This window comes from Enhydra lutris, unplaced genomic scaffold (assembly GCF_002288905.1).
Source record: "Enhydra lutris kenyoni isolate GAN:26980312 unplaced genomic scaffold, ASM228890v2 scaffoldscaffold39, whole genome shotgun sequence".
Lineage (NCBI taxonomy): Eukaryota > Metazoa > Chordata > Mammalia > Carnivora > Mustelidae > Enhydra > Enhydra lutris.
The window spans coordinates 11471418-11495815 of record NW_019154123.1 but is presented as its reverse complement, the minus strand read 5'-3'; the positions used below and the strand labels follow the sequence as shown (position 1 = coordinate 11495815).

The following is a 24398-nucleotide window of genomic DNA, read 5'->3' as shown; positions in this document are numbered from 1 at the left end:
TTAATGTAAGTGAAGGAATTCAGACTGGTAAAACACAATTCAATCATCTGTTAGTTATTAATTCAGTGGTGTCCACGGGCGAACAGGCACACAAATAAACACACACATAATACTTATACCTTGGACAAAGAGACAAACAAACAATGAAACAAATTAAATGCAGAATTACACTTAAGGATGACTGCTGTGAAGTAATCAAGAATAATGTCAGAGAACAATGGCATGTGGAAGGTCCACAGTTTAGAACTGGCTTATTAGCACTTCTGACCATGGCCAGTCAGGCAAGATAGTGGTGAACATCATGGTCAAGAGTCTGGATTTTATTATTAGTGCAATGGAAAACCACTGAAAAGTTTTAAGCCAGGAAAGAAAGATTTTCTTTTTCCTTCCTTAAAAGTAAGATGACTTAGACAGCATCCTATACTTTTGTCAGATATCTTTCCAAAACAAATTCACCTTTTACTCAAATCTAAACCCAATTCTGCTATATGGAAAACAATATCAAAGATCATAATAGGACAGCATCATTTTATTACATCAACCTCAGTGAACTATTATAATTAATACCAATTTATTCACCAATAAAGCCAGGTACTCCCTTCTAGTTCTAAAACTCTATGATATTACAACAGAAAGAAAGAAAGATTAGGGACAAAAACAAAATTACAAGAGTCAAAAATGGAGTAGGCAGGATATTCTGAATGTCTTGGATTTTTTTTAAGTAGGTTACTAAATATTTTATCCCTGAAGATAGAAAGAAAGCTTTGAAATAGATATTATATAAAAAGCATTACATTAAGTAATTATCTGAATACTAAAAAAGCTGTAAGTAAGAAGGCATATAAAATTGAAGCTAAAAAACTCTGGCAATATGTAACAAAGTGCTATTCTCAAAAAAGACTTAATAGAGGAAAATGTTCTTTTCCTACAAATGAATAATCATAAATAGTTGAACAAACATTTTGGGTTTTTTTTATGGTTTCAACTGAATCACAGGTAACCTACCAATTTCTAATTAATACCCTTTGATCAAAAACCTTGGAATTTAAAGTAGTAAACTATGTATATGACCAAATAGGGCACAGAGAAATATGTCATGATTTCTATGCTATTCTCCATTTAAAAAAGGAATTCAAGCAGTTAAAAGTTTGATTCACATGGAAAATTCTGCACATATATATTCAGTTTCTTTTCTCCGTTCTCACTGACCTTCCAACACCATTCGTGCAAATAAACCAGTAAGAAGCAGTTTTCCTTTATTATTCCTGTGATGTGGCTATTTTTGCTAATGCTTTCCAGAATACTCGGAATCATCTGACTCAATAACATACTGTTTGCTTATAAATGTTAAAATTCAGTTTTGAGAAATTGAAGACTTATTTATTAATGGAATCTATAACATGAATAACAAAACTAAAAAATTTAACTCCTACAAAGGGAAACCACTGATTAAGTCCAGTGTTTGACTACTTACAAAATGAGTCATCTATTTGCCATAAATTCCCTGGTGGGAAAAAATGTGTAAAAGGCTTCCAGTATGTGGAGAACCCCATGAAATGCATATATTAAAATAAACAAACACTAGAAAGGTGATGATTCTTCAAATAAATATGACAACCCTTTTAAAATGCAACACATGTTTTTCTGCTAAAAGGAAATCTAGGAAGATGAAATAGAGGCTTCATATAAAATATTTACATATACAATGCACAAAACCCACTATGGTTAGTAACCTTCATGGCTTTCAAGAACTAGATATTTACATATCATTCTTTCTGCATGTGCGTGTGCGAATGTGTGTTTTGTATATATTTTTAACAGTTGACAGCTGTTTTAGAGCATACAGAGATGCCAAGCTGAATGAGGGTCTTGATTACTTCAAGATTAGCTATCTAAAGTTTCTATTCATTTTAAGTGTTGTTAGTTGGAAGAGTCATTAGTCACTTCCTTGTCTCATAGAACATCAGCATACATTTACATTGTTAATGAACATTTGGGGTAAATGAATTAATGGCACTTTTAAACATCAATTCAGTCCTAATAACTTTGTATGTCATAGAAATGTTAGGCTAGGATATAAACGAAAAGCCTTTTCAGTAAAGGTAACTACTCATTCCTGCAAACAGTAAAGGATAAAATTAATTTAAAATGTTTTTAACCAGTTAAAATAAAAAAATAGAACCTCAGTATTTAATGAACGATACCAGAGAAAAATATGCACTTAAAAACAACAAAAACAAAAACAAAAAAACAAACCTGTATTCTAAACTAAGCACATAAATCAGAAAATTTTGGTGAAATTATTTTATATACTTCTAACAAAAACGTATTTACTTTTAAAATAGCCACTTACAGAAGAGCTTGTGAAATAATTTGACTTATTAGTGCTTCTTATAGATATTACATTTTTTAAAAATCACCAGGAGATGTAGTATTCTTACCGCTGAAATTTTTAAGATGCTGAAGCTAAAATGAGACACACTAACATTTCTTATATTATCAAAACTTTGAACAGTCTTTTTGAGACCTCTTCAATAAACACACAAATAAAAATAAAAAGTAAAATCACAAAAATAAGTTGTAGGGCAAATTATACTATTATAAAATTTTTTATTTATTTGAGAGAGAGCATGCAGGCGTGCATACCCAAGAGAGCGCATAAGCAGGGGGAGTGGCCAGCAGAGGGAGAAGCAGGCTCCCCACTGAGCAGGGAGCTGGAGACAGGGCTCAACTCTAGGACCCTAAGATCATGACTTAAGCCAAAGGCAGACACTTAACTGACTGAGCCGCCCAGGTGCCCCCAAATTATACTATTTTCATTGAAAACAACAACGGCATTTGTATGACATAGAAGGCAGTAAAGATGCACAGAAACCATAAACACACTCCATAAAGTCAAGCTTTGAGCACTAAAGAAATAATCAGTTTAACGAATCGATCATTTTTTTAAATTTCCAAAACACAATAGTAGACCTTTATACCAACATAGAAAAAAAATTTGTATCTGAAGTAAACAAAATATATGTGAATCACTAACTGTTGATTTTTTAAAACAGACCTCATAATCCTGATGTATATATTTTATGAGCAAAAAATTGCAAGTAGCAACCTGAGTCAATGAATCAACTAAAAATAAAGATAAGGCTTTAAGAATTTGCACAAACTGACCACTTCCTTTTTCAAGATACTCTATTATTACCAATATGGAGAAAACAAAATAGAGTTCTGAAACATACACATTTGATAAAGTTTTATAAGGCACATGCTGAATGCAGTTTACCTCTTAACAGTCTCTTTTACTCTTTCAACAATTTCAGTGAATAGATCTTTAAAAGACAAATTTCAATTAGTTTAAAAGAGAGAGAGAGAGGAGAGAGAATGAGGCAAGTCTATTATCCCAGAATAACATCAACTTACTTTTAAAGGCAAAAAATCGCTAAAAAATGAACACCAGAAGCTCAGACTTTTTTAAAAGATGCTTGACAAAGGCCATTTGTATTTCAAAATCCCTATGCCGAACTAACTGTTTAAGTTCATAACTTTTTTTTAAAAGAATGACAGTGCATTAAACATTTGGCTAATGCTTCTGTCTATAATTGGAAGTTGACGTTTTGTGGTATTCATTAGTGTCAGAGTGCTCTCTACCTATCCAGGGAAGTGTGCTTCAAGATGCCCTGTTCAGCTTCATGTAAAGAATTACATACAGAAGGCAGGCAGAGCTAAATAGAGACTCTGCTATGTTTTCCAGTAACCACAGAATGTATCTGATACAAAACTCACCTCCAGTCTTGTTTGAGTAATTCGACAAGGGATCGATGCCCACTTCTTGTTCTTCTGGCTGCAGAGGGTGTCTAGTTTCAGATAAGGAATGATACATGTTGAGAACTGGACAATGTGACCAAAAGTGACTACCTGGGATATTTAAAAAGAGAGAGAGAAGGAGAGAGAGAAATTAAATTTTTTCTTTTTGCTATGACTAGGAATAAGTACAAGATTGAAATGATTAAACGAGCATTACAGACATTAACAAGTTTTCCACAGGCTTCAGGGACTGTTACAACACATTGGCAGGCATATGCAAAGAAGCAAAAAGTGGCACAAAATTTCCATTTCAGCAAATCCTCCCCAAATTTGAACTTCACTGGTAACCTTTACCTCAATGTTCAATCACATGTATTTTCAATAAACTTCGGCACAAAAAGTTGAATTGTAAGTTAAATTACTGTCCATATATAACATCGTTTTGTTTCAATGCCAAAACAATACCCATTTACAACAGAAAATTTCAAAATACAGAAAATATAGCAAACTAAAATCATTCATAATTGTGTTAGCTAAAAACAGTAGCCCTGTTAACATTTCATTTTATTACACTATCTTTCCTGTTTTTGTTATGGCATTTAAAATATATATTTTTTAAAGTGATCTAACATACTAAGTATTCTGATTATATAAGTTATTGTGGGTATCTTCCATCCCATAAAAAAAGACTATCTTATCACTGCAAATGGACCCCTAGTATTCCATTAAATAGCTATAACAATTTATATAATCAATTCCTTACTAGTAAACAGAATGCTTTCAGTTATTCAACACTATACACAGTTTCACAATGACTATCTTTTAGTGATATCTCTATGCCAATCTATGATTATTTTTTTTTTTAAAGATTATTTATTTATTTGACAGAGAGATCACAAGCAGGCAGAGAGGCAGGCAGAGAGAGAGGAGGAAGCAGGCTCCCCTAGAGAGCAGAGAGCCCGATGCGGGGCTCGATCCCAGGACTCCGAGATCACGACCCGAGCCGAAGGCAGCGGCTTAACCCACTGAGCCACCCAGGCGCCCCAATGATTATTTTTTTAAGATAAATTTTTATGTCACTGCTGGACCAAAATAAGTATTTAAAAAAATAAGACTCTATGATAAGTTTGGCAAATTATGCTCTAGAAAGATCTGTACATAGAACAATTCAGTCCCCTGGACTCTCATTAACAATCGGAATGGGTAATTCATTTTATCGACCAGTGTGATAGTCAAATTTTATATTGCATTTGCTTGATAACTAGTGAGATTCTGAAGATGCATATGTTTTCTCTGAGATTTATTATCTTTTGTGGATGGAGATTATTATGATTGTCTTCATAATTTGTAAGCATGCTTTAAATACTAAGAATATTAAACCTTTGTCATGTGATACAAGTATTTTTCTCAGAGTGTGTCTGTCTTCAAATAACATGGTATTTTTGTGACATAAGTAACTTTTTCATTTCTGTGCACCCAAACATATCTATATCTCCTTTATGGCTTCTACTTCTAGTATTATTAATGCTTACAAAGGCAAGATTATATGAATAACCACATACTTTTTTACGCATTTTGAAAGCTTTCCTCCTAGGTTCTGATTTCTATAAATGATTCCATTTAAACAAAGATGTTTTTAATTACTATTGAACTTTCAAGCTACACTACTCATAAATTTTCTGTCTATAAGGTACCTATAATCTTCCCAAATCAGAATCTTCAAAAAAAAAAAAAAAAAAAACTGGTCTCACTAATTTTCATCCAAAATAATGTAACACATGAAATTTCAAGTTTCAAGAGAAGGGAGAGACATGATATAGAAAGAGTAAATGAAGAATAATAAGGTGGAAAAGCAAGCCCAACCAAAATAAGTATATAATTTTATAAGATACAGGATATTTACAGAGAAAAGGTTCCAGAGAAGCCCATAAATATACAAATCCTTGACCAGCCTCTTCCCAACACAACATGCTCCTCTATCCTGCTTAGTTTCTCCCTAAAACTCTCACTTCATAAAATACTCCTGTACATTTTCTGAGTTTTACCAGAACTCTGCAACTCACAGTCAGATGGTAAAAAATCCTTTCCACCTCAGGCTGTGGCTAAAACAAAAGCAAGAGGGTAGGTAAAACTAATATTACAGAAAAGTGGAAAACTCTCATTGCCAACATACAGGGAGAATTTCTAAAGTCATAAATCAAGTCCTAAAGCCATAAATCTAGACAGCCATCCATTATGTGCTCCTTGTGTGTGTGAATATTTAGCACTTAAAATACTGAAGGAATTCTAGGGAATATAATCTAGTAGAGGGCAGCAAAAAGTAAATGATCAGTTATATATATTATAAAGCAGAATCTGATTAATTATGCTGATTAAGCAAGATTAAAGCAGATTAAGAAATAAAGTCCTCTACTATGGAGTAGTAAGGACCACCAAACTCAAATTCCTAACAGGGCCAAGCAAAAAGCAGTATTAATCGAAATGAACATCGACTGAGAAATGAATATAAGTCAAAACCACAGTAAATGCTTCATGTGTATTCATCATTTCATCCTCCCAACAGTCCTACTGACATACCTGCCTCATTGTTTTCACTTTACCAAAGAGAAAACTGAGGTACAAAGAGATTAACTCATATGTCTACAGTCACATCAGTAGTAAATGTTGAAGTCAGAATTTGAACCTATCTTGTCTAGCTCTAGAGCTCACATTCTTTTTTTTTTTTAAGATTTTATTTATTTGAGAGAGTGAAAGAGCATGAGAGGGATGAGAGGGGAGGCCAGAGGGAGAAGCAGACTCCCCATCGAGCTTAGAGCCTGATGTGGGACTTGATCCCAGGACTCCGGGATCATGACCTGAGCTGAAGGCAGTTAACTAACCAGCTGAGCCACCCAGGTGCCCCTAGAGCTCACATTCTTTACTCCGGCACTATATTTGGCTCTCAGTAAGTCAATGAGACAAACAGACAAGGTATAAAACAAAGAGGTACAAGAGGTCAGGGTCTGTGAATGATTGAAAACACCCTTTACTCTGCTTCAGCTTACTCAAGACAAGCTAGAAAACCATTATTTTATGTGCAATCTCTTTAAAGTATGGGCAAATAATTGGAATTAAAAAAAAAAACTGTGGAATAGATTAAACACATGTCAAAATTGTATTTTGCCTATGGACAACTAATGTTAAAATTCATATTCTCATACATTTTGTTATACTTTTGAAAATACGAGAAAAAAACGTTTGAAAATGCATTCTAAGTTAACTGCCAGGTTTCCATAAAATGTCTTTAATATCCTAGACATGTTTTCATATCATTACCTTAATTTTTAAATTTTTATAGTACACTTCCACTGTTACAGACTTCACATACCTAAAATACACAAATAAGGGAATTTTGTATACTTTGAACTTTATGAGAGATAAACAAGTAATTACCAAACTGATATCAAAGTATATGTTTAAAAAGAACATTAAAAAACAAACACCTTTCTAGCTAAAATAAGAGAGTCTACAACATGATGATGTTCATATATTCATTCAAGATTTTCAAAGATACTTAAGGTCTTTTTGACTCGTTAGAGAAAGTTAGGTTCAAGAAAGTCACTCACTATTTTCAGCTCTAATAATAATTCTTTAGAAACCAATGCCTATGGTTATAATCTAAAACCAACATATAAAATTTACCAAATATACCAGTCTACAATTATTCTGTACAATTAGGCATCCATGATATTCTGATTTACTATGCCTATAGATTGAAACTGAATCACTAAAATTCTTTTATATTCAAATAAGGCAAACTGAACAGTAATAATGAGTTATTTTCAAGAAACCTATTGAAAAAAAGGTTTGTGTAATGCTCTTACTTTTAACTACGGATTTTAAAAAATAATCTTGTTCAAAAGCAACTTATTAAGCAGGTGCTGCTTTGTTTTTTGTTGTTTGGTTATAAACACAAAGGCTATTTTAGCTTTCTAGGATAAAAAACATTTAAGTGCAGGTTGGCTACTGCTATTGTGATTACCTTATAAAACCACAATATAGTGTTGCGTTTATATGTGAAGTAATTTTCTTAAAAACTTTCCAATTTGTTTTGTGACTATGCCAACAGTAAAAGTATTTGACTACTACAAAGAAGAATATCAAAGGTTTTTAAACAAATGTGTCTATACTCATTTTAATCACTATTATGAATAATCTTTTACCTATAAATATCAGACCATAGGAAAATATTTGATAAAAATTTAAATAAAGAATTAAAGGAATTTTTAACTTGAAAATTTTAAGATAATCAGTATTAAAGGTCAAAATGGCACAAACATTTTGAAAAGCACAACATATCATTACATCTTGTATTTGTATTACAAACCCAGACTTCTATATTTGGTAGGCCTTAATCTTCTCTATACAAAAGGCAGATGGAAAAACATATAATGACCAAAAATATCTAGAGTAAATGACTACTAAAATTCATAACCGATGGATTTCAGTTTTCTTAAATAATGTCAATCTATCTCCAAGAATTTCCCTGACAAACCCTGAGAATTTTTAAAACCAAAGGCAATCTTATTTTTTCTAATTTAGAACACATAGCAATATATCTTCCAAGACTTGAAAAAGGAGATATCCCTTCTTTGCTACATTACTATAAATAACAGTTAAATTTCCTGCTTCACATAAACTCAAAATTCACAAAACTCAAAACTGGTTGTGCAATATGGTTTTACTGCTACGCTGGACACAGGAATTGACATTTTAGGCTGAACCTGCCATTTAAAATCCAAGACTAATCTTAAGGACAATTATATTGGCTTTACAAACCTGGTTCTTGCAATATTAAATCTTAGGATAAAAGTGATTTGCCTGAAAGAAGGGAAGTCTTGTGAAAACAGTTAATATTTAATGAGAGGGTAATAGTTTAGCACTAAAGCTTAGATGACAGTTTTAAAGTATATTTGATAAAATATCAAAACAATATTATTTTCTTTGTCAAGTGAAGCAATACAAGCAGTCTCAAGTGCAAGATCTCAAATTCTTAGCATCATACAGATAAAAGGACAGGTCAGATCAATACATTTTTTTTTCCTTTTAACTTGGTAGAATGGTATCACATCAACAAAGCCTTGGAAAAGTAATTTATTCCCTCTGAATCTGAAGTTCTATGTATTTCAATGTGCGTTCATTCTTTCACAGCTTCTAATACATAGGCAGAGAATTAGCATTCTGAATTGTGTCTTCTAAGGACATCCATATTCAGAAAAGCTCATATAAGCATACTTCATTCATTTAAATTCTTGACTGATGGTAAACTTAAAAGTCAAACACTGAAATGACAGAGTAATATTACTTTACATAAAGATATCTCCTATAAGAAAAACGTATCAAAGAGCTTAAATGAACTATTTCCAGAGCACGGTTATGAAAGGGGGAGAGGATAGAGCATGAGTAAGTATCTGTCACAGATAGCATGCATTTACCATGATGAGCATATAACCTAAAACATGACATCTTGGCTATAAAAGCAACAAACTTTGATAGAAGCTATATTTTCATAATTAAGAGAGAGTAACTGAACATTATCTATAGAATTTTCTATTTAAAAAAAAAAAAAAACCTGTTCTATTCAAAAATGTTGGCAGCTAGAGGTAAATTTGATGTTTGGGAATAATGATGTTCTAAAGTCCCCATAAGAAGAGAAGGAGGTAGGAAAGGAGGAAGGAAGAAAGAACGAAAGAAAAAGAGAAGAAGGAAAACAAAGAAAGAATAAAGTTCTATTTTTATATCTGGCCAATCTTTAATGCAAGAGTGCAACTTTGGACTTTAAATAAGTTAATTAAGTATTAAAATCAATCATCTGAAAGTCTTAATATTTAACATTGGTTAGATTGTGTATCAAAGTAGTTTTATTATTTATTTACTCCAAACCTTTCCAGAATACTTCATCTGACAACAGGAGGTCTGTTTCTCACAAGATAAATGCATTTACAATGCCAAATAAATTATATATAAAAGCATTTGTCTTAATACATGTCATTCAGTATTAAATATCACTCATTGGTAAAATCTTGAAAACCTAGTTCACTTTTACCAACCACACAATTGTACCATCTAAGTGTTGCCAATTAAACAGGTATAGGAATACATAAGGGTCTACCATCCTAAGAACAATGAAGACTTATTTCTTATAGTTTCCAGGCTATCAGAACAAGATGTTTAGAGTAAACAATCTACTACAGAAATAAACTAGATTCATAAACAATATATATAATCAGAAATAAGCGAATATATGAAATGTTCACAGGTGGGCTTAAATATTTTATATTACAAAATAAGAATATATTTGGCCTTTCAAATATTTAAATGCTATACAATAATAGAAACTAGCAGTTGTGACTATGTAAAAGGAGAGAAAATTGAGCATTATAAAAAGTTAAAGTGGTCTAACAAAAAGCTCTCCACAGTGTATCCTCATTTGGTTTCAGAGTTCTCTAGAACAGATGCTCAAGATGCAAAGACTGGGAAAGTAGCTTAGCCTAGTGATCAAACCTTTTGTTATTATACAGCCATACCAAAATACTTCCAATTGTTACTGTCCCTATTTTATATAGAGAACACCTCTAGCCTTTAAACTATTCAGTCAGGTTTTCATAAAATCAAGGTAACTATAACAATTAGGAATTCAAGAAGAATGAGCAATTTTTGAAAAGAGAAAACCTTTTTGAAATGTCAGCCTTGAACATCAAAATTATACAGAATGATGAGGAAGCAGGCTTATATTGCATATAAATACGAGAGCATATTAGGCTGCATTTAATTACCAGTTCAAACAACAACCTGATCTAACCTCTGACAAGTAAAATAAATGTTCTGAATAATTTAACTAAAGTAAACATTTGCTGTTAATGCTAGCTAATTATAGTAAGAGCTGGAAAGAGAGGGGAAAAGAGATGACGAAGAGAAGGGAAGAAAAAGGGAGATGAAATTTTTTTTAATTAATACTGAGATCTGCACTCTTCATTGAAACATGATTATTCTCAATGAACTTAACTCACATAAAAGGGCAAACTTAGTCAAACACAGTTGCTTTATAAATACTCAGATAAAGAAACGATATGGCTGATTAGAGATTTTATTCTTTCATTGGTAAAAATCATAAGACTACCACGAGATAGGAAAACTATGTACAGATGAATTAGGGTACATCCACCCCTCTACACCCCAGGAGCTCAAAGTTTAGTGAGGAAAGAGCCCAGGAAATAAGTGGCCAGACTTAGCATTAGCTAATTAGCTGAAATGATTAATTGAAATAAAGTAAAACTATGGATGCCCAGTTAAATTTGAATTTCAAAAAAAATAATAAAAGTAGTATCTGTAACATACTTATACTACAAAATTATCCATAATTTATTTGAAATTCAGATTGTGTGTCCTGTACTTTATCTAACAAGCCTACCAGTAGATAAATGAGAATGAGCATCTATGGGAAAATATGTGGTATTCTCATTACAAAAGTCCCAGGATTAAATGAGATGAAAACTCTGAGAGTAAGATCCCCAAAAAACTAACCCAAAAGCAGGAGAAAGCTGTTTTTCCAGAGCTGCTATTAGTTATCACTAATTAGTAATCACTGACGGGAAAGACCAAGATATACTACTCAAATGACCTGGCCCCGCAGCAACTTGTCTTTTAATTTCCCTAAGTAACTGCAAAGAAATATAATAATGAAGAAATGAACAAACCAACTTCTTAATGGAAATCATCACCTACCAAATGCAGAAAATGAAACAACCCAACAAAAATCTAAGTACTGCTGGGGACCCTGATGAATGGAGATAGAGTACATGACTATTCTTACAGTGAGATTATCTTTACCACTAAGGAACACAGATGCATTCAGAAAACAGAAACAAAACAAAACAAAAAAACAAAGAAAACGGAACTTTGTTAACTTGTTGAGACCACTCTTACTTAAATATGTAACAGATTCACTCTCATATTGTAAATAAAATGTTAATAAATATTCATGATACTGCGTAAGGATCTGGGGTATGGTAAGCTCTGAGTGTGACCTTAAATTTAAAAAAAAATAATGCATAATGTGAAGACATGTTATACTCCATATGAAAAACTCCAATTTAAATGATTAGTAACTTCAAAAATGACTAGCTTATTTGCTCATGGTAAGTAGTAGCTTCTAGATATTTGGGCATAAGAAACAAGAAGCCTCAGCATGAATGTAAAAATGTTTCGGTTGTAATAGAAGATCATCATTATTTATAGAGACAAGAAAAGCTGCAACTCTCTCCAACTTGATGACATATATATAGATTTTTCTATAATTGATAACAGAAAATGACAGTCACTTAAAATAGTAACTTACTGTAAAATAATGAATTTGAGCTTCACTGAAAAGTGATAGGACTTGAGAGATTCTCTGAGTCTTTGCTAGCCACGTTGATTTTAAGTAATAGTCCCATCTTTACCTAAGAGACTTGTGTATGGATAACTTTTCTCTGTATGTTTTCTAACACCAAAACCACTTAGATGTCCATGTTAAAAAAAAAAAAAAGGTATATATGTATAGCTTAAAAAGGTAAATATTATGGGCCTCAAAATGAGACTAAAACTGTCTACATTTCATTTACAAGAGAGTAAGTTTCAAGCACTACTTCAAAGATAAAGAAAAGGATTAGGTATAAAAAAACAGAAGATGATACACTGTTCATATGATATCCTGATGACACAAAGCATAAGGGTTCTATGGCTACTACTGAAGAACTTTTCAAGACATCAATGCATACTGAAAAACCAGAAAAACTCCGTAAATGCCATGTAGAACAAGTGAAGACCTGAAAGGGTTGATGAAAAAGTGCAATTAACAAAACAGTAAGTATACAAATAGTAATATGGATGTACGCAGGGACAACGGAAAGGCTACACAAACCCTATTCCAACTGCCAGAGACTTTTACTACAAAAGTAAGACATACTTCTTCCTGTGTATATACTTTAGCAAGAAGAAAGTAGCACACTTACTCCAAAATTTCAGTGAATATCACAATAAGTGTTTAAAAGATTAGTACATTAAATTAGATATAAAGACTTCTCACCACACTGATTTAAATGAACACATTACATGATTTCTAAAATTTTGATAATGTATGCCTAAACCTCAGCAAACACTTTAAAGGTAGATTACAAACTTCATGCTACCCTTTACCCATTTACAAAACAATGACACAGCCACTTGGAATCACAAGGTGCTATTTAGGGGCACCTGGGTGGCTCAGTGGGTTAAGCCTCTGCTTTTGGCTCAGATCACGACCTCAGGGTCCTGGGATCGAGTCCCACATCGGGCTCTCAGCTCGGCAGGGAGCCTGTTTCCTCTCTCTCTGCCTGCCTCTCTGCCTACTTGTGATCTCTCTCTGTCAAATAAATAAATACAATCTTTAAAAAAAAAACAAAAAACAACAACAACAAAAAAACAAGGTGCTATTTATACATTAAGTTAAATAAATAGAGATGTGAAGCTCTGATAACTGTTTAGGGCCTGGAAATTTTATCTTAATTTCTAATGGAACCAAACAGGATCAAGAAGTTCAAGTGACATTATCATAAAATAATTTTTTCCTAAAGAGGCTTTTGAAACCAGTAAGAATTTCCCCCAAAGTCCAAATATACTCACTTTCACTTAAGTACATTTTTACAAAATCTTCCTTAGCCAAAAAAAAAAAATGAACAACAACCTTATAACTTTAAAAACCATAAATACGTAATATTTTAAATAACTAGGATTTTAAATCCTAGAAAAATCAAGTAAAAGATTAAGATAGCTAGTTATTTTTAGTATCGTAGGAAGACTTTGTCCAAGTAGTATAAAACTCTAGTTTTTATTAAATATTTTTAAAAGTCCACTTGTTATTTAAGTATGATAAGTGACTACAAGTGGTCAAAGCAGTAAACTTACATAATTATACAAATACATTGGTATGACCTTTTCTCTTTGTCATATTTGAGAAACTAATATTTTGCCTTCTAGTATGATATGAATTATTTTTATACGTCACACACTCTCTTGGAACACCAGGATTATTCTCTACAAAATCATTCTAACAATTTACTAACAGAAGAGTGTTAACACCCAAAATATAAGAAAAGTAATCTGTATTTTTCAGTTACTACTATGGACATAGTGACTGAAATTCTTGATATACTTCTTTAAACCATCCCATTTCAAAAATTATTTTATTGAATACACTGTGGAAGTCTGCGCAAAACAGTAGTTGTGAGCCCATAGGCAAGCCACATATGTGTATCTATAGTGTTAAATAAGCAACCAAATATAAAAGTGGACCATGAAAGAATTTTCAAGAGAATCATATTAACACAAAACTAAATTTTAAGATATCATACCTTAACATCTAATGCAATCTTAATTTTAATGAATTTAGTAATTTTTACCTAGAAGTAAAATTGCTAGATCAAATTGTTTGCCTACCTTTAACAAAACATTGCCAAACTTCTACCCAAAGTACCATATACCACTTTATGTGTTGTTGTGGAACAGTTTCTATGTCTCTACATCCCTGCTAGCTCTTAGTATCATGAGCCTCTTTCCCCCCACCCCCCGCCCCGCAATCTGAGTGGTATAAAGTGGTATCTCATTGTGGTTTTAATTAGCATCTCCCTGACTACTACTTTTTTTTTTTTTTTTTTAAGATTTTATTTATTTGACAGAGAGAGAGAGACAACAAGAGAGGGAATGTAAGCAGGGGGAGTGGGAGAGGGAGAAGCAGGCTTCCTGCTGAGCAAGGAGCCTGATGTGGGGCTCAATCCCAGGACTCTGGGATCATGACCTGAGCCGAAGGCAGATGCTTAACAACTGAGCCACCCAGGTGCCCCTCCCTGACTACTTCTTGATTGAAAATCCCTTCATCTGTTCTATTAGTCAGAGTTCTCCAAAGAAACAAACCAATAGAAGAAAAAGTAGCAAAGAGAAGAACAGAAGAAAAAGCACAAAGTGAAAGAGAGTTTTGTTTTGTTTTGTTTTGTTTTTTTAATAAGGAACTGGTTCTCATAATTACAGACCTGGCAAATTCAATGTGCAAAGTTAATGAGAAGGCAGGCTGGAGATCTAGGAAAAGCCAATGCTCTATTTCAAAGGCCATCAGATAGGAGAAGCCAATGATATGGCTTGAAGGCCATCAGAAGGAGAGGCTGTAGATTAAGTCCAAGTCAGTCTGCTGTCCGAATTCCTTTGGCTAGGGGTAAGGTCAGCCTTTTGTTCTATTCAGGCATTCAACCGATTAGATGAGGCCCACCCACATTAAGAGGCCAATCTACTTCTGCCCATTTAAATATTAATTTCATCCAAAACACCCTCACAAAACCACCTATGATAATGTCTAACCAAATATCTAGGAACCCTCTGTGGCCCACTCAAGTTGACCCATAAAATTAACATTCATATCTACTTACTAGCCATTTGGGTCTCCTTTCCTAAGCACTGCCTGTTCATGTCTTTTGCCCAATTTTCAAGTATGTGGTCTTTTGCTTAATAATTTATAGGATTTAAAAAAAAATAAATCATGGATACACAGTAATTTTAATACAATATTAAAAATCAGAAGTATAGTGTAAATTAAATGATCATTCATGTATATGTTGCAGCATGCATTCAGAAAAGAATGATTTAAAGAAAACCAAATTTTCCTTTGTAAATATGGTAAAATGAACAATAGATTATGTTCCTGAAGAAAACAGAAATAAAGAAAGATTATGATAATTTGTTCCATGCATTCTCTTTGCTGAGAGGTGTGAAGTACCGATAATTACTAATATTTTACTGAATGCTTAGTAAATGCCAGCCAGACACTGTGCTTTATGTTATTATCCCATTCAATCTCCTCAGCATCTTATCAAAAAGGCATCATTATCATCCCTATATTATATATGTGGCTATTGAAACTAGCAGGTTAAGGATCTCAGCTCAATGGCACAACTAAGTGCCTGGGACATGAATACAGACTTCTTTAAAAATTCATTTTAAGACCTACTGGCTTCCCACTATGTATATTAGTTCTAAGAAAGGAATTCCAGGGAATAAAGAACGAGGAAAGACAACATCCTTGCTATCTTAACACTTAGAATCTGACAGGAGGCAGAATATAGAAAATGTACATACCATGTAATGCAGGACAGAATCCCATAGCAAAGGAGATGTATTAGAAGAGTTCTAACTCTGAGGTGTCAAGGGATAATCATGATTCCATAATGCCTGCTTACATATAAATACATCTACAGGTTCTCAATACCTTTCATGATCTACCCACATCTATCTTTCTAATCTTTTCCTTCATACCCTTTCATTCTTTAAAGACACCCAATGTTTTCCCATCTCTATTTATTTGAGCAACTAGTCTCGGTCAAGAAAACCTATCACACCCATTCCTCTCTCTCTGAAATACTTCTTTAAAACAAAACAAAACAAAACAAAACCACCACTCTTCTATTCTCATGATCTGGCAAATAACAGTAAATATTACTGACCAAGTATCTATCAGACCCGATCCCACTAATCACTTCCCAAAGTTCATCTCAATGGCTCTTTTCTCTCGGAAACGTTCCCTAACTCCATTCCATTCTGCCAGTTAAATGAGCAAATTCAGAAACTAGATCATATAAAATTCAACCCCATATTTCTACTTCTAATAAGGAAAAAGTGAACAAAACAGGTTTTCTGTCTTCCAAGGGATTCAAAAGGCAAGAACAGCCCAAGGAAGAAAAGCACCCCCTCCTATAATGCACTAGCATCACACTTCTTTCCACTACCGTGCTTTACTATTCCTGCAAAAGGAAAGTTCCATAATCTACTTTTGTTGACACCAGTGAGAGAGTCATATTTTCTAGGCTCAAATTGAGGAAATGCCTTTATTAACTCTCTGACCTTAGGTAAGCTGGATAAACTTTGTCTCTCAGTTTCCTCAAAGTAAAATGAGAAATATCTATTTCACAGGTTTTGTGAGGATTAAACAAACAAACCTAAAGAACTCAGAAAAATACTGGGCACATACATAGTAAGCACTCAATAAATACTAGCTATTATTGTTATTACTATCACCATCACACTGCCACTGCTCTGATGGTGATGTTTACACAATTAGGTTATTAGAATGAGAGCAAAGACAGAAGGGTACTTACAGTTCAAAAACACAAAACCTGCAAATATCCCCTAAGATTTGTCCTCTACCTTATACTCTGCAACTAGATTTCACATAATATTTTCTCAATTTGTTTATTGAGAAAGGAAAAAAGGAAGCAGAAATTGGAGAAAGCAGGACTGCACAAGTGTAGCATACATTCAACTTAGAAAATATGTGTTGAATCCTCCCGTCTGTCAGCAACCAGTCTAGAAGGTCATCATTTAGAAGTGATCAAGAGAGTCTAAGTCTCTGTCTTCAGAAAATTTACATTCTAGGGGAAGGCAAACAATAAACTAAGCATAAAAAAACAAAATTTACATGTCAAGTAGTGGCATTAATTATGAAGAAATGTAAAGAGGATAAGGGGATAGAGAATGGTGGGGCATGATGGAGAGCTTATTTGAGAACTGGGAGCTTTTTGTCCAAGTGTAGTCTTGAGAGGCCCTGAAAAGGTGGTGGCATTTGAATAAAGTGAGGGAACAAGCCACCAGATCATTTGGGGGCAGAGCTTGCTGGGAACAGGAAATGCAGAGACCCTAAAATGGGAAACAGGTAGGAGTTTTGGAGAAATGGGGTGTGGAGAGAAATGGAGGCGGGGGCAGCAGGGGACAGGCCCTTTATGTCCTTTTAGGCCATGAAAAGACTCTGGTTTATACTTTGAATGAGATGGAAAGGCATGGGAGGGGTTGGGCATGGGAGTGTGAGATGATATGATAGAGACCACATTACATGTCTCAAGTGAGGAAAAACACTTGAGCACCTGGGTCATCCACTCAAGACCTTCTTCAGAAAAGAGCCTTTCCTCAGAAAGTTAAGAATAAAAGATCAGTACTAGAAGTAATATCAAGACTATGGTACACTAGAAGGAGGAAGATAAGGCAAAAAGGAGTCAGTATAGAAAAAGTATAGCAAAGGATGGAAAACCAAGTCACACAACAGGGTATCTAGACAGATGACAGTCCTCAGGACGCTTCCAGTATTTTTGGAGAAATGAAATACCTACAATCAATCAAAATCAACCAATCAAATTAGAGAGCCATATAAGAAAATATAACACTAAATGTAATTTGATTTTATTTTGTATGAATTCAATGTCTTCAGTTGTTTCTGGGTAAATGACAGCTACTGACTACTGAAGGTCATGAGCTCCTAGCCCAGTGTCTGTATATCAAGTCCTAATAAGAGACAATGGGAGGGGAGGATGAACATGTGAATGAGCTGGGAAAAGAAAACATTGGCCCCAACTCACACAATCTCTGCTTTGTGAGGCACAAAGCCAAAACAAAATCTAAGTCTCTTTTTTCACTGATTAAAAATATGGACCTTCCTCAAAACTGTTTTAGTTAGAAACTGCTAGTGGTAAGACAGCATCAGATAAATTTATTAATACAATCAGTATAGAATAGATTTTGTGAGTTGTCTGATATGTCCACAGGCCTTTAGTGGTTATCAGCCCTCTCAGCTATGGATGTGAATTACAAGAGAATAAGTTTAGTCAGCTCTAACAAGTCTTCTGGATTTTGGTTTTATGTAGTATATGCTTCCATCATTGTACTTTTGTTTCTCGAACAATTTATAAAGCAGACAAATCTGTCTATAGACAGACACTGTCTGTCTATAGATATAGATATATCACACACTCTTCCATTTTATCTCATAGTGAGATAAAATGATACTTCTTAAAATGTAAGGTGATATTACCTCTTACCTAAGTAACCAAGATCAACAACACCCTTAGTTCCTGAAATGTGTGGTGAGGTTTTCTACAGCAATGGCAAAGAGAAGTAGACAGGAGAGTTAGTGTACATAATTTCCTCCGTAAAGAAATAAGTCAAATGAGGACCCCCTATTCCAGAACTAGTACAACTGAACAAAATTAAATAACTTACATTTAGAAATTTTCCATCCTTCAAGATACAAAAGCATTATTTCTAAAACATTAGGAGAAGAAAATGAATCGCAGATTCAAAAATCTTAAACTACTAAAAAAAATGCCCATATTCTCTTTATTAGTAGAAAACCAGTCTGAAACATAAAAAGATGCCTCTTGGGATATCAAGCATGTCTCCTATTTCAATCTTATTAAACGTATATGGATATAGGTCAATGGATAAGGCAAATTTAAACTAGAACAGAAAATCTGATTCAGATTCAAATTAACATCTTCCTTTTACCTATTCCTTCTGGCAGTACTTGGAAAATCCGTAGCAACAAACTATCACTTCATTATCTTCCCACAAGATACTGGTTTTCTCTAACACTTCACAATGCTTCTGAGATAGCATATCTGACATAACACCTCCACTTCTCTCCAGAATTTAACAAGATAAAGACAAGACAGTAAGAGAGTAGACAATGTTGGTATTACAAATGCAAGAATCCCACCTGCCATGAACCTTCAAATTAAGTAAGCACCTTAAACCATTTTAACTGTTTTTCCGTAAAGGTATCTGATATGTTCTGCGTTCATGTTTCCCTTTAAAGTACTTAAAACATTGCAGGGCCATTCATTAGTGTTAACTGATGGCAATCATTAACTAATGGTAGGAGGACTAGTCCCATTTAAACTAAAATATGACTGAAACACTGTATGGTGATTCAAAGGACCCAGGATGGTTGTTTTAATGATGTTTCTTTAATTAAATAAAGCTGAGTTATCAAATGTGGTCTTTGAAAGCTATTCTTTTTTTTTCTTTTCAACCTAGAGGATCCCTCAAAGAGAAAGTAAAATGGTAAGCTCTCAATTCATCTAACTACTCAATATCAAACTTCCCTGATTATGTAAAAATATAAAGTTTAAACTTTGTTCTGTGATACTATTAAAATGCAGATGTCATTGATTAGTTTCACCTACTTTGTAATAATACCTGGAACACAAGTGTAATGATCTACATTAGAAAACAGGCAGGATTTTCAGGGCTGTACCACAAATGAGATCTACAGATAGGAAAGTTCACCTATTTCCCATCAAGTCCCTTCTCTAAGCCATCTCCCAAAGGGTTTACCCCAGTGCTTTTCAGCGTCTGTGTGCTTCAGTACAAGCATTCAGAGGGCAGGAATCGAGCCCAGACAATGGGCTCTCATGGCCACGAACACCGCTCCATTTGCACGTGATGTTTATTAAACCAATCTGAAAGGCATTTGACAATACAATTACTGAAAAATTCAATGCTCACCCAGCATGTGAAATCTTGTGCCTTGTACCTTATGATTTCAGCAGTGCCATGTGTGCTGTGATAGTTAAGGACCTGTCAATGTTTCCATTATAAACTCTGGTTTTCAGAGGTTTGTATCTTGGCCTATAAAAATAGATTCCGGTCTGTAACTTGGCATGGAAAGCACTGGTATCAGCCCAAGAGAACATTTTTTGTTCCAAAGATTAAAATAAAAATCTGTTTAGTAGTTTTAAGTTAAGAGAGTGTTAAAAAGGGGGAAGGGGAGGGTGGGTGGAGTATAGAATGTTTTTAAAAACACACAAAAAACCCAATGTTCTATGTCTCACTACTGCTTCATTTTAAATTTCGAAATGATTAACACAATATAAACCAATGATACTGCGTAAATGAAAAACCTAAAAAGAGTTTTAATTAAAAACATTATGGCGGTTACAAAAAAAATCATAAATTTTTAAACAACTACATATGTAGTATCTCAAATAATCCCCACATTTAAAGATTGTCCAAGTACTCACTGACAGTAAACCAAAACTATTTCAAAGACATGTTTTTTCCAGATATGTAAAAATTACTTTTTAATGAATCACTAAATGTAGATTTACTTCAGATTAGTGGAGACAATCTTCAATCCTATCTTCAATTTATGTATCAAGAAGTTTCTAAAATATATTATAACTTAATGTAAGAAACTCTGAAGTAATCTTTATATACAGTTTGTTCAAGATACTACTTTAAGTTTTGTGTTTTCTTTTTAGCTTAACATAGATGTTTTCTTCAAAAATATAAAACTAGTATATAATACTGGTGTACCTTCAAATAAACACATTTTGAAACAGTTAATTTGTATCTGCTAAAGGGGGTATAAACTGGTGTAATCTCCTTGGAGGGTAATTTGGAAATAGCTATCAAAATTATGATATACTCTTTGACCTTGTAATTACATTCTTAGGAAATTATACTACAAATATACCTGCACATACAAAATAATATAGATATAACTTTTATATATGCATGTGAATTTTTAGTGTAAATCTTCTAAAAAAATTCTGTACTCCACTCACAAGAATATTTCTCACAGAATTTTTAAAATAATAAAACTGTTGAAACAAACCTAAATATCCATCAACTGGGCACTTGTTAAAGGAGTTATATTGTACAGGCATACAATGGTATTACCAAACAGCTATTTAAAAAGAAGAAGAAGAGAAAGACAAAAGAATAACAAATTAATACAGAAAGTCTAAGTTACAATGATAACTGAAAATAGCAAGGTCCTATGTTACCAGCTGTAGAGGCAGAAAAAAGAGTGAAGAAGAATATATACAAACATATGTATACACGTATGCTTACATGGAGAGAGACAGAGAGAGAATATATATATGTAAAGAAAGAGAGAGAGAAAGAACTTTATCTCTTTGTGTTTACATGCATAAAACATTTCTAGAAAGATACACAATAAACCAACAATAAAAATTAATGGTTTCCCATAAAAATAATGTAATAACTTTGGGTACCATTCCTAGTCAAAGTCTCAGTAGCAAATAATATAACCAAAAGAATATTAGAAAGAAAAATACATACAACTCTAAGCTTCTATAATTACTGAAAACAATAAAATTAGGCACTGTACAGTGTACTTATATTCACACAATATATAAGTGGTTCTTAAATGCTGGTATATACAGAATCACTTGAAGATCTTATTAAAATACAGATTTTGGACTCCACCCTTAGAATTTCTGAGCCACAGGTCTGGAATAGAGCCTAAGAATTTGCTTTTTTTTAAGAGTCCCCAGGTAAGGCTGCATTGCTGATCCAGAGACCACACTTGGAGAACATCTGTTCTAGATAAATGATTACCTGTTCAAAATTGTACATAAAAACCCACTTACTATAACATTTTAAATGTAATTTCATTATTACCCATAATACTTAGATAATGCTTATTTTCCTAAAATTTAAGAAGTCTGGGTGATGGGGGTAGATAATGCTTTAAATTATTCTAAACAAGGTAAAATAAAGTGGAAGAGAAGACAAGGAAATTAGTTCTATTGTACTTTGTACAGCTTCCCATCTCCTCCTTCTGCCACTAGATGGAAACCAGTACAATGGTTAGCTGTCAAACAGCATATATAAACTGAAAAACAGTAAAACTGAGGTGAAACTTACGTTACATGGTATTAATTAGGAAGGGACATATAGCTGGGCATCCCATATAGACATTAACTGTACAATGGCCATCTGTACTTTTCAACTCATTGTATATGTCATCAGCCAGTGACCTATCAACCATATCAACTTCAAAGAGACTTATCACTGGTTGAATTATGATGCCCCAAAATTCTTAAATTTAAGTCCTAACCCCCAGTACCTCAGAGTATGACCTTATTTGGAGACAGAGCCTTAAGGAAGAAATGAAGTGGAAGTGATGTTATGAAGGTGGGCCCTCACGCAGTGTGACTGTGTTCTTATTTATAAGGGGTAACACAAGCAGTCATTTAGACACCTACAGAGGGAAGATGATTTGAAGACACAGGGAGAAGACAGCCATCTACAAGCCAAAGACAGGGGCCTAGAGCGATCCTTCCTCTGCAGCCTGCAGAAAGAACTAAACTTGCCAACACCCTGACCTCAGCCTTTTCACCTCTAAAACAGTGAGACGATACATTTCTGTTATTTCTGCCACTAAGTTCGTGATACTTTGCTATGACAATCCTAGCAAATCAAGACAGGAGCTTTCTCTTGTATTTACTTTTTTCCCTTTAAAAGGTTGAATGACTACTATAAGCAATGTAATGTGTCAAGTGCTGAGACCACAAAGTTGAATAATTAGCCTTCAAGGAGCTTACAGTCTAATGGTTCATTACTTACAGCATATTCACTTAGCCATTAATAAGATTTCAGCCATTTTCTCAAGATTCTGGTGCTTGATTCAATGGGTCATCAACAAAAAGTAAAAGACACCAACACTGTGAATTCTACTTCACGTCTACTGCCACCATTCCAATTAGAGCATTCCACCTGCTGCCTAGTCCTTAGTGTAAACTTTTCCGACTGGCCTCTTCCCCTCTCTCTCCAACCTATCACGTGCATGCATTCCTGGCAGCCCCCTTCCTGACAGCACCCTTCATGTAAATTTCCTCATTAAAGTGTTTCAATAAATAAGGAACATTCACTTTTTCCCAATTCAAGTTATAGTCAGTCAATAGTTCCCAACAGATGTACATAACTTCAAACAAATTACTTAAAACCACTGATGTAGTTTACACCTTGAAAACTGAAATGTCTTTAAGAGAAGCAATTGTTTATAATGAACAGGAGTAGCATTACCATAAAGTATTTAATACACCTATACGTAACTATACCCCCTCAAATAACTCTAAGTCCAGCACAGGACTAATGACCTCAATTTATTAAGTAGTAAGGGTACAAACTGAGAGCCGTTCTTCATCTGTGAATGCCTCATAAAATACCCGTAACTATCACAGAAATCCTAGCTCTAGATTCCAAAACTTGTATATAAAGTTCTCATGGGCAGCTTATTATCTTACACGTCTTCATTCTATATTGCACTTACAAATATGGCCTCAATTACAAATGAAAACTTTAACTTTGAATTTCTTGCCATTTCATTATCAAATGTCTCAACTACTGAATTAACATTTTTATATAGTTAACCCATTTGTTTTATTTTGATAAAACTATTCAAATCCCAGGGGAAAAAAATTGTTAGCACTAAATTTTCTCTAGAATTTCTCGTCCCTTTTCCTTTCCTCAACAGAGTTCCATTATGTGGTTTAGGAAGCCAACTAGGCTGCTGATATTCTTCATTACCTTATAAGTAAATAAATTTCACACCTTCAAAAATTATTAAAGTGCAAAAGAATATTTCTTGGCCTCTTTATACACAATATTCTAGTGTCGCTATTTCTTTTAGGTCCCAGAGAGAACATCTCTTATTAGTCCTACAATTAAATGATTCAGCAACCAGCCACACTATCTTTGCCTTTTAACAGTTCCAATCAGTAGCAGATCTAGGTGTAATCAACAGCAGCAGGGGGCTTTAGGAAGCAAAACAAAACAAAAACAGTAGGAATCTTTACTAGAATACAGTAATTGATACAAGGGAACATTATAGGCTATTTTAATCCAAGTTAATCTAAGATATTAGAGTCTGATTTTATAATCAGAAGTGAAATGAGCAGGACAATTTCTGAATATCT

General features: G+C 33.6%; 1 protein-coding gene across 2 annotated transcripts in view; it reads right to left on the bottom strand.

The window, feature by feature from the left end:
• The window catches only part of LOC111154984 (TBC1 domain family member 5), a 544655-nt gene that overhangs the window by 335224 nt on the left and 185033 nt on the right, over window positions 1-24398 (bottom strand). For both annotated transcript variants that reach the window (XM_022514953.1, XM_022514954.1), the window contains exon 3: window positions 3781-3912. In XM_022514953.1, the coding sequence (XP_022370661.1) occupies window positions 3781-3877 (97 nt within the window). In that variant the 5' untranslated portion in view covers window positions 3878-3912. The remainder of the gene's footprint in view (window positions 1-3780; window positions 3913-24398) is intronic.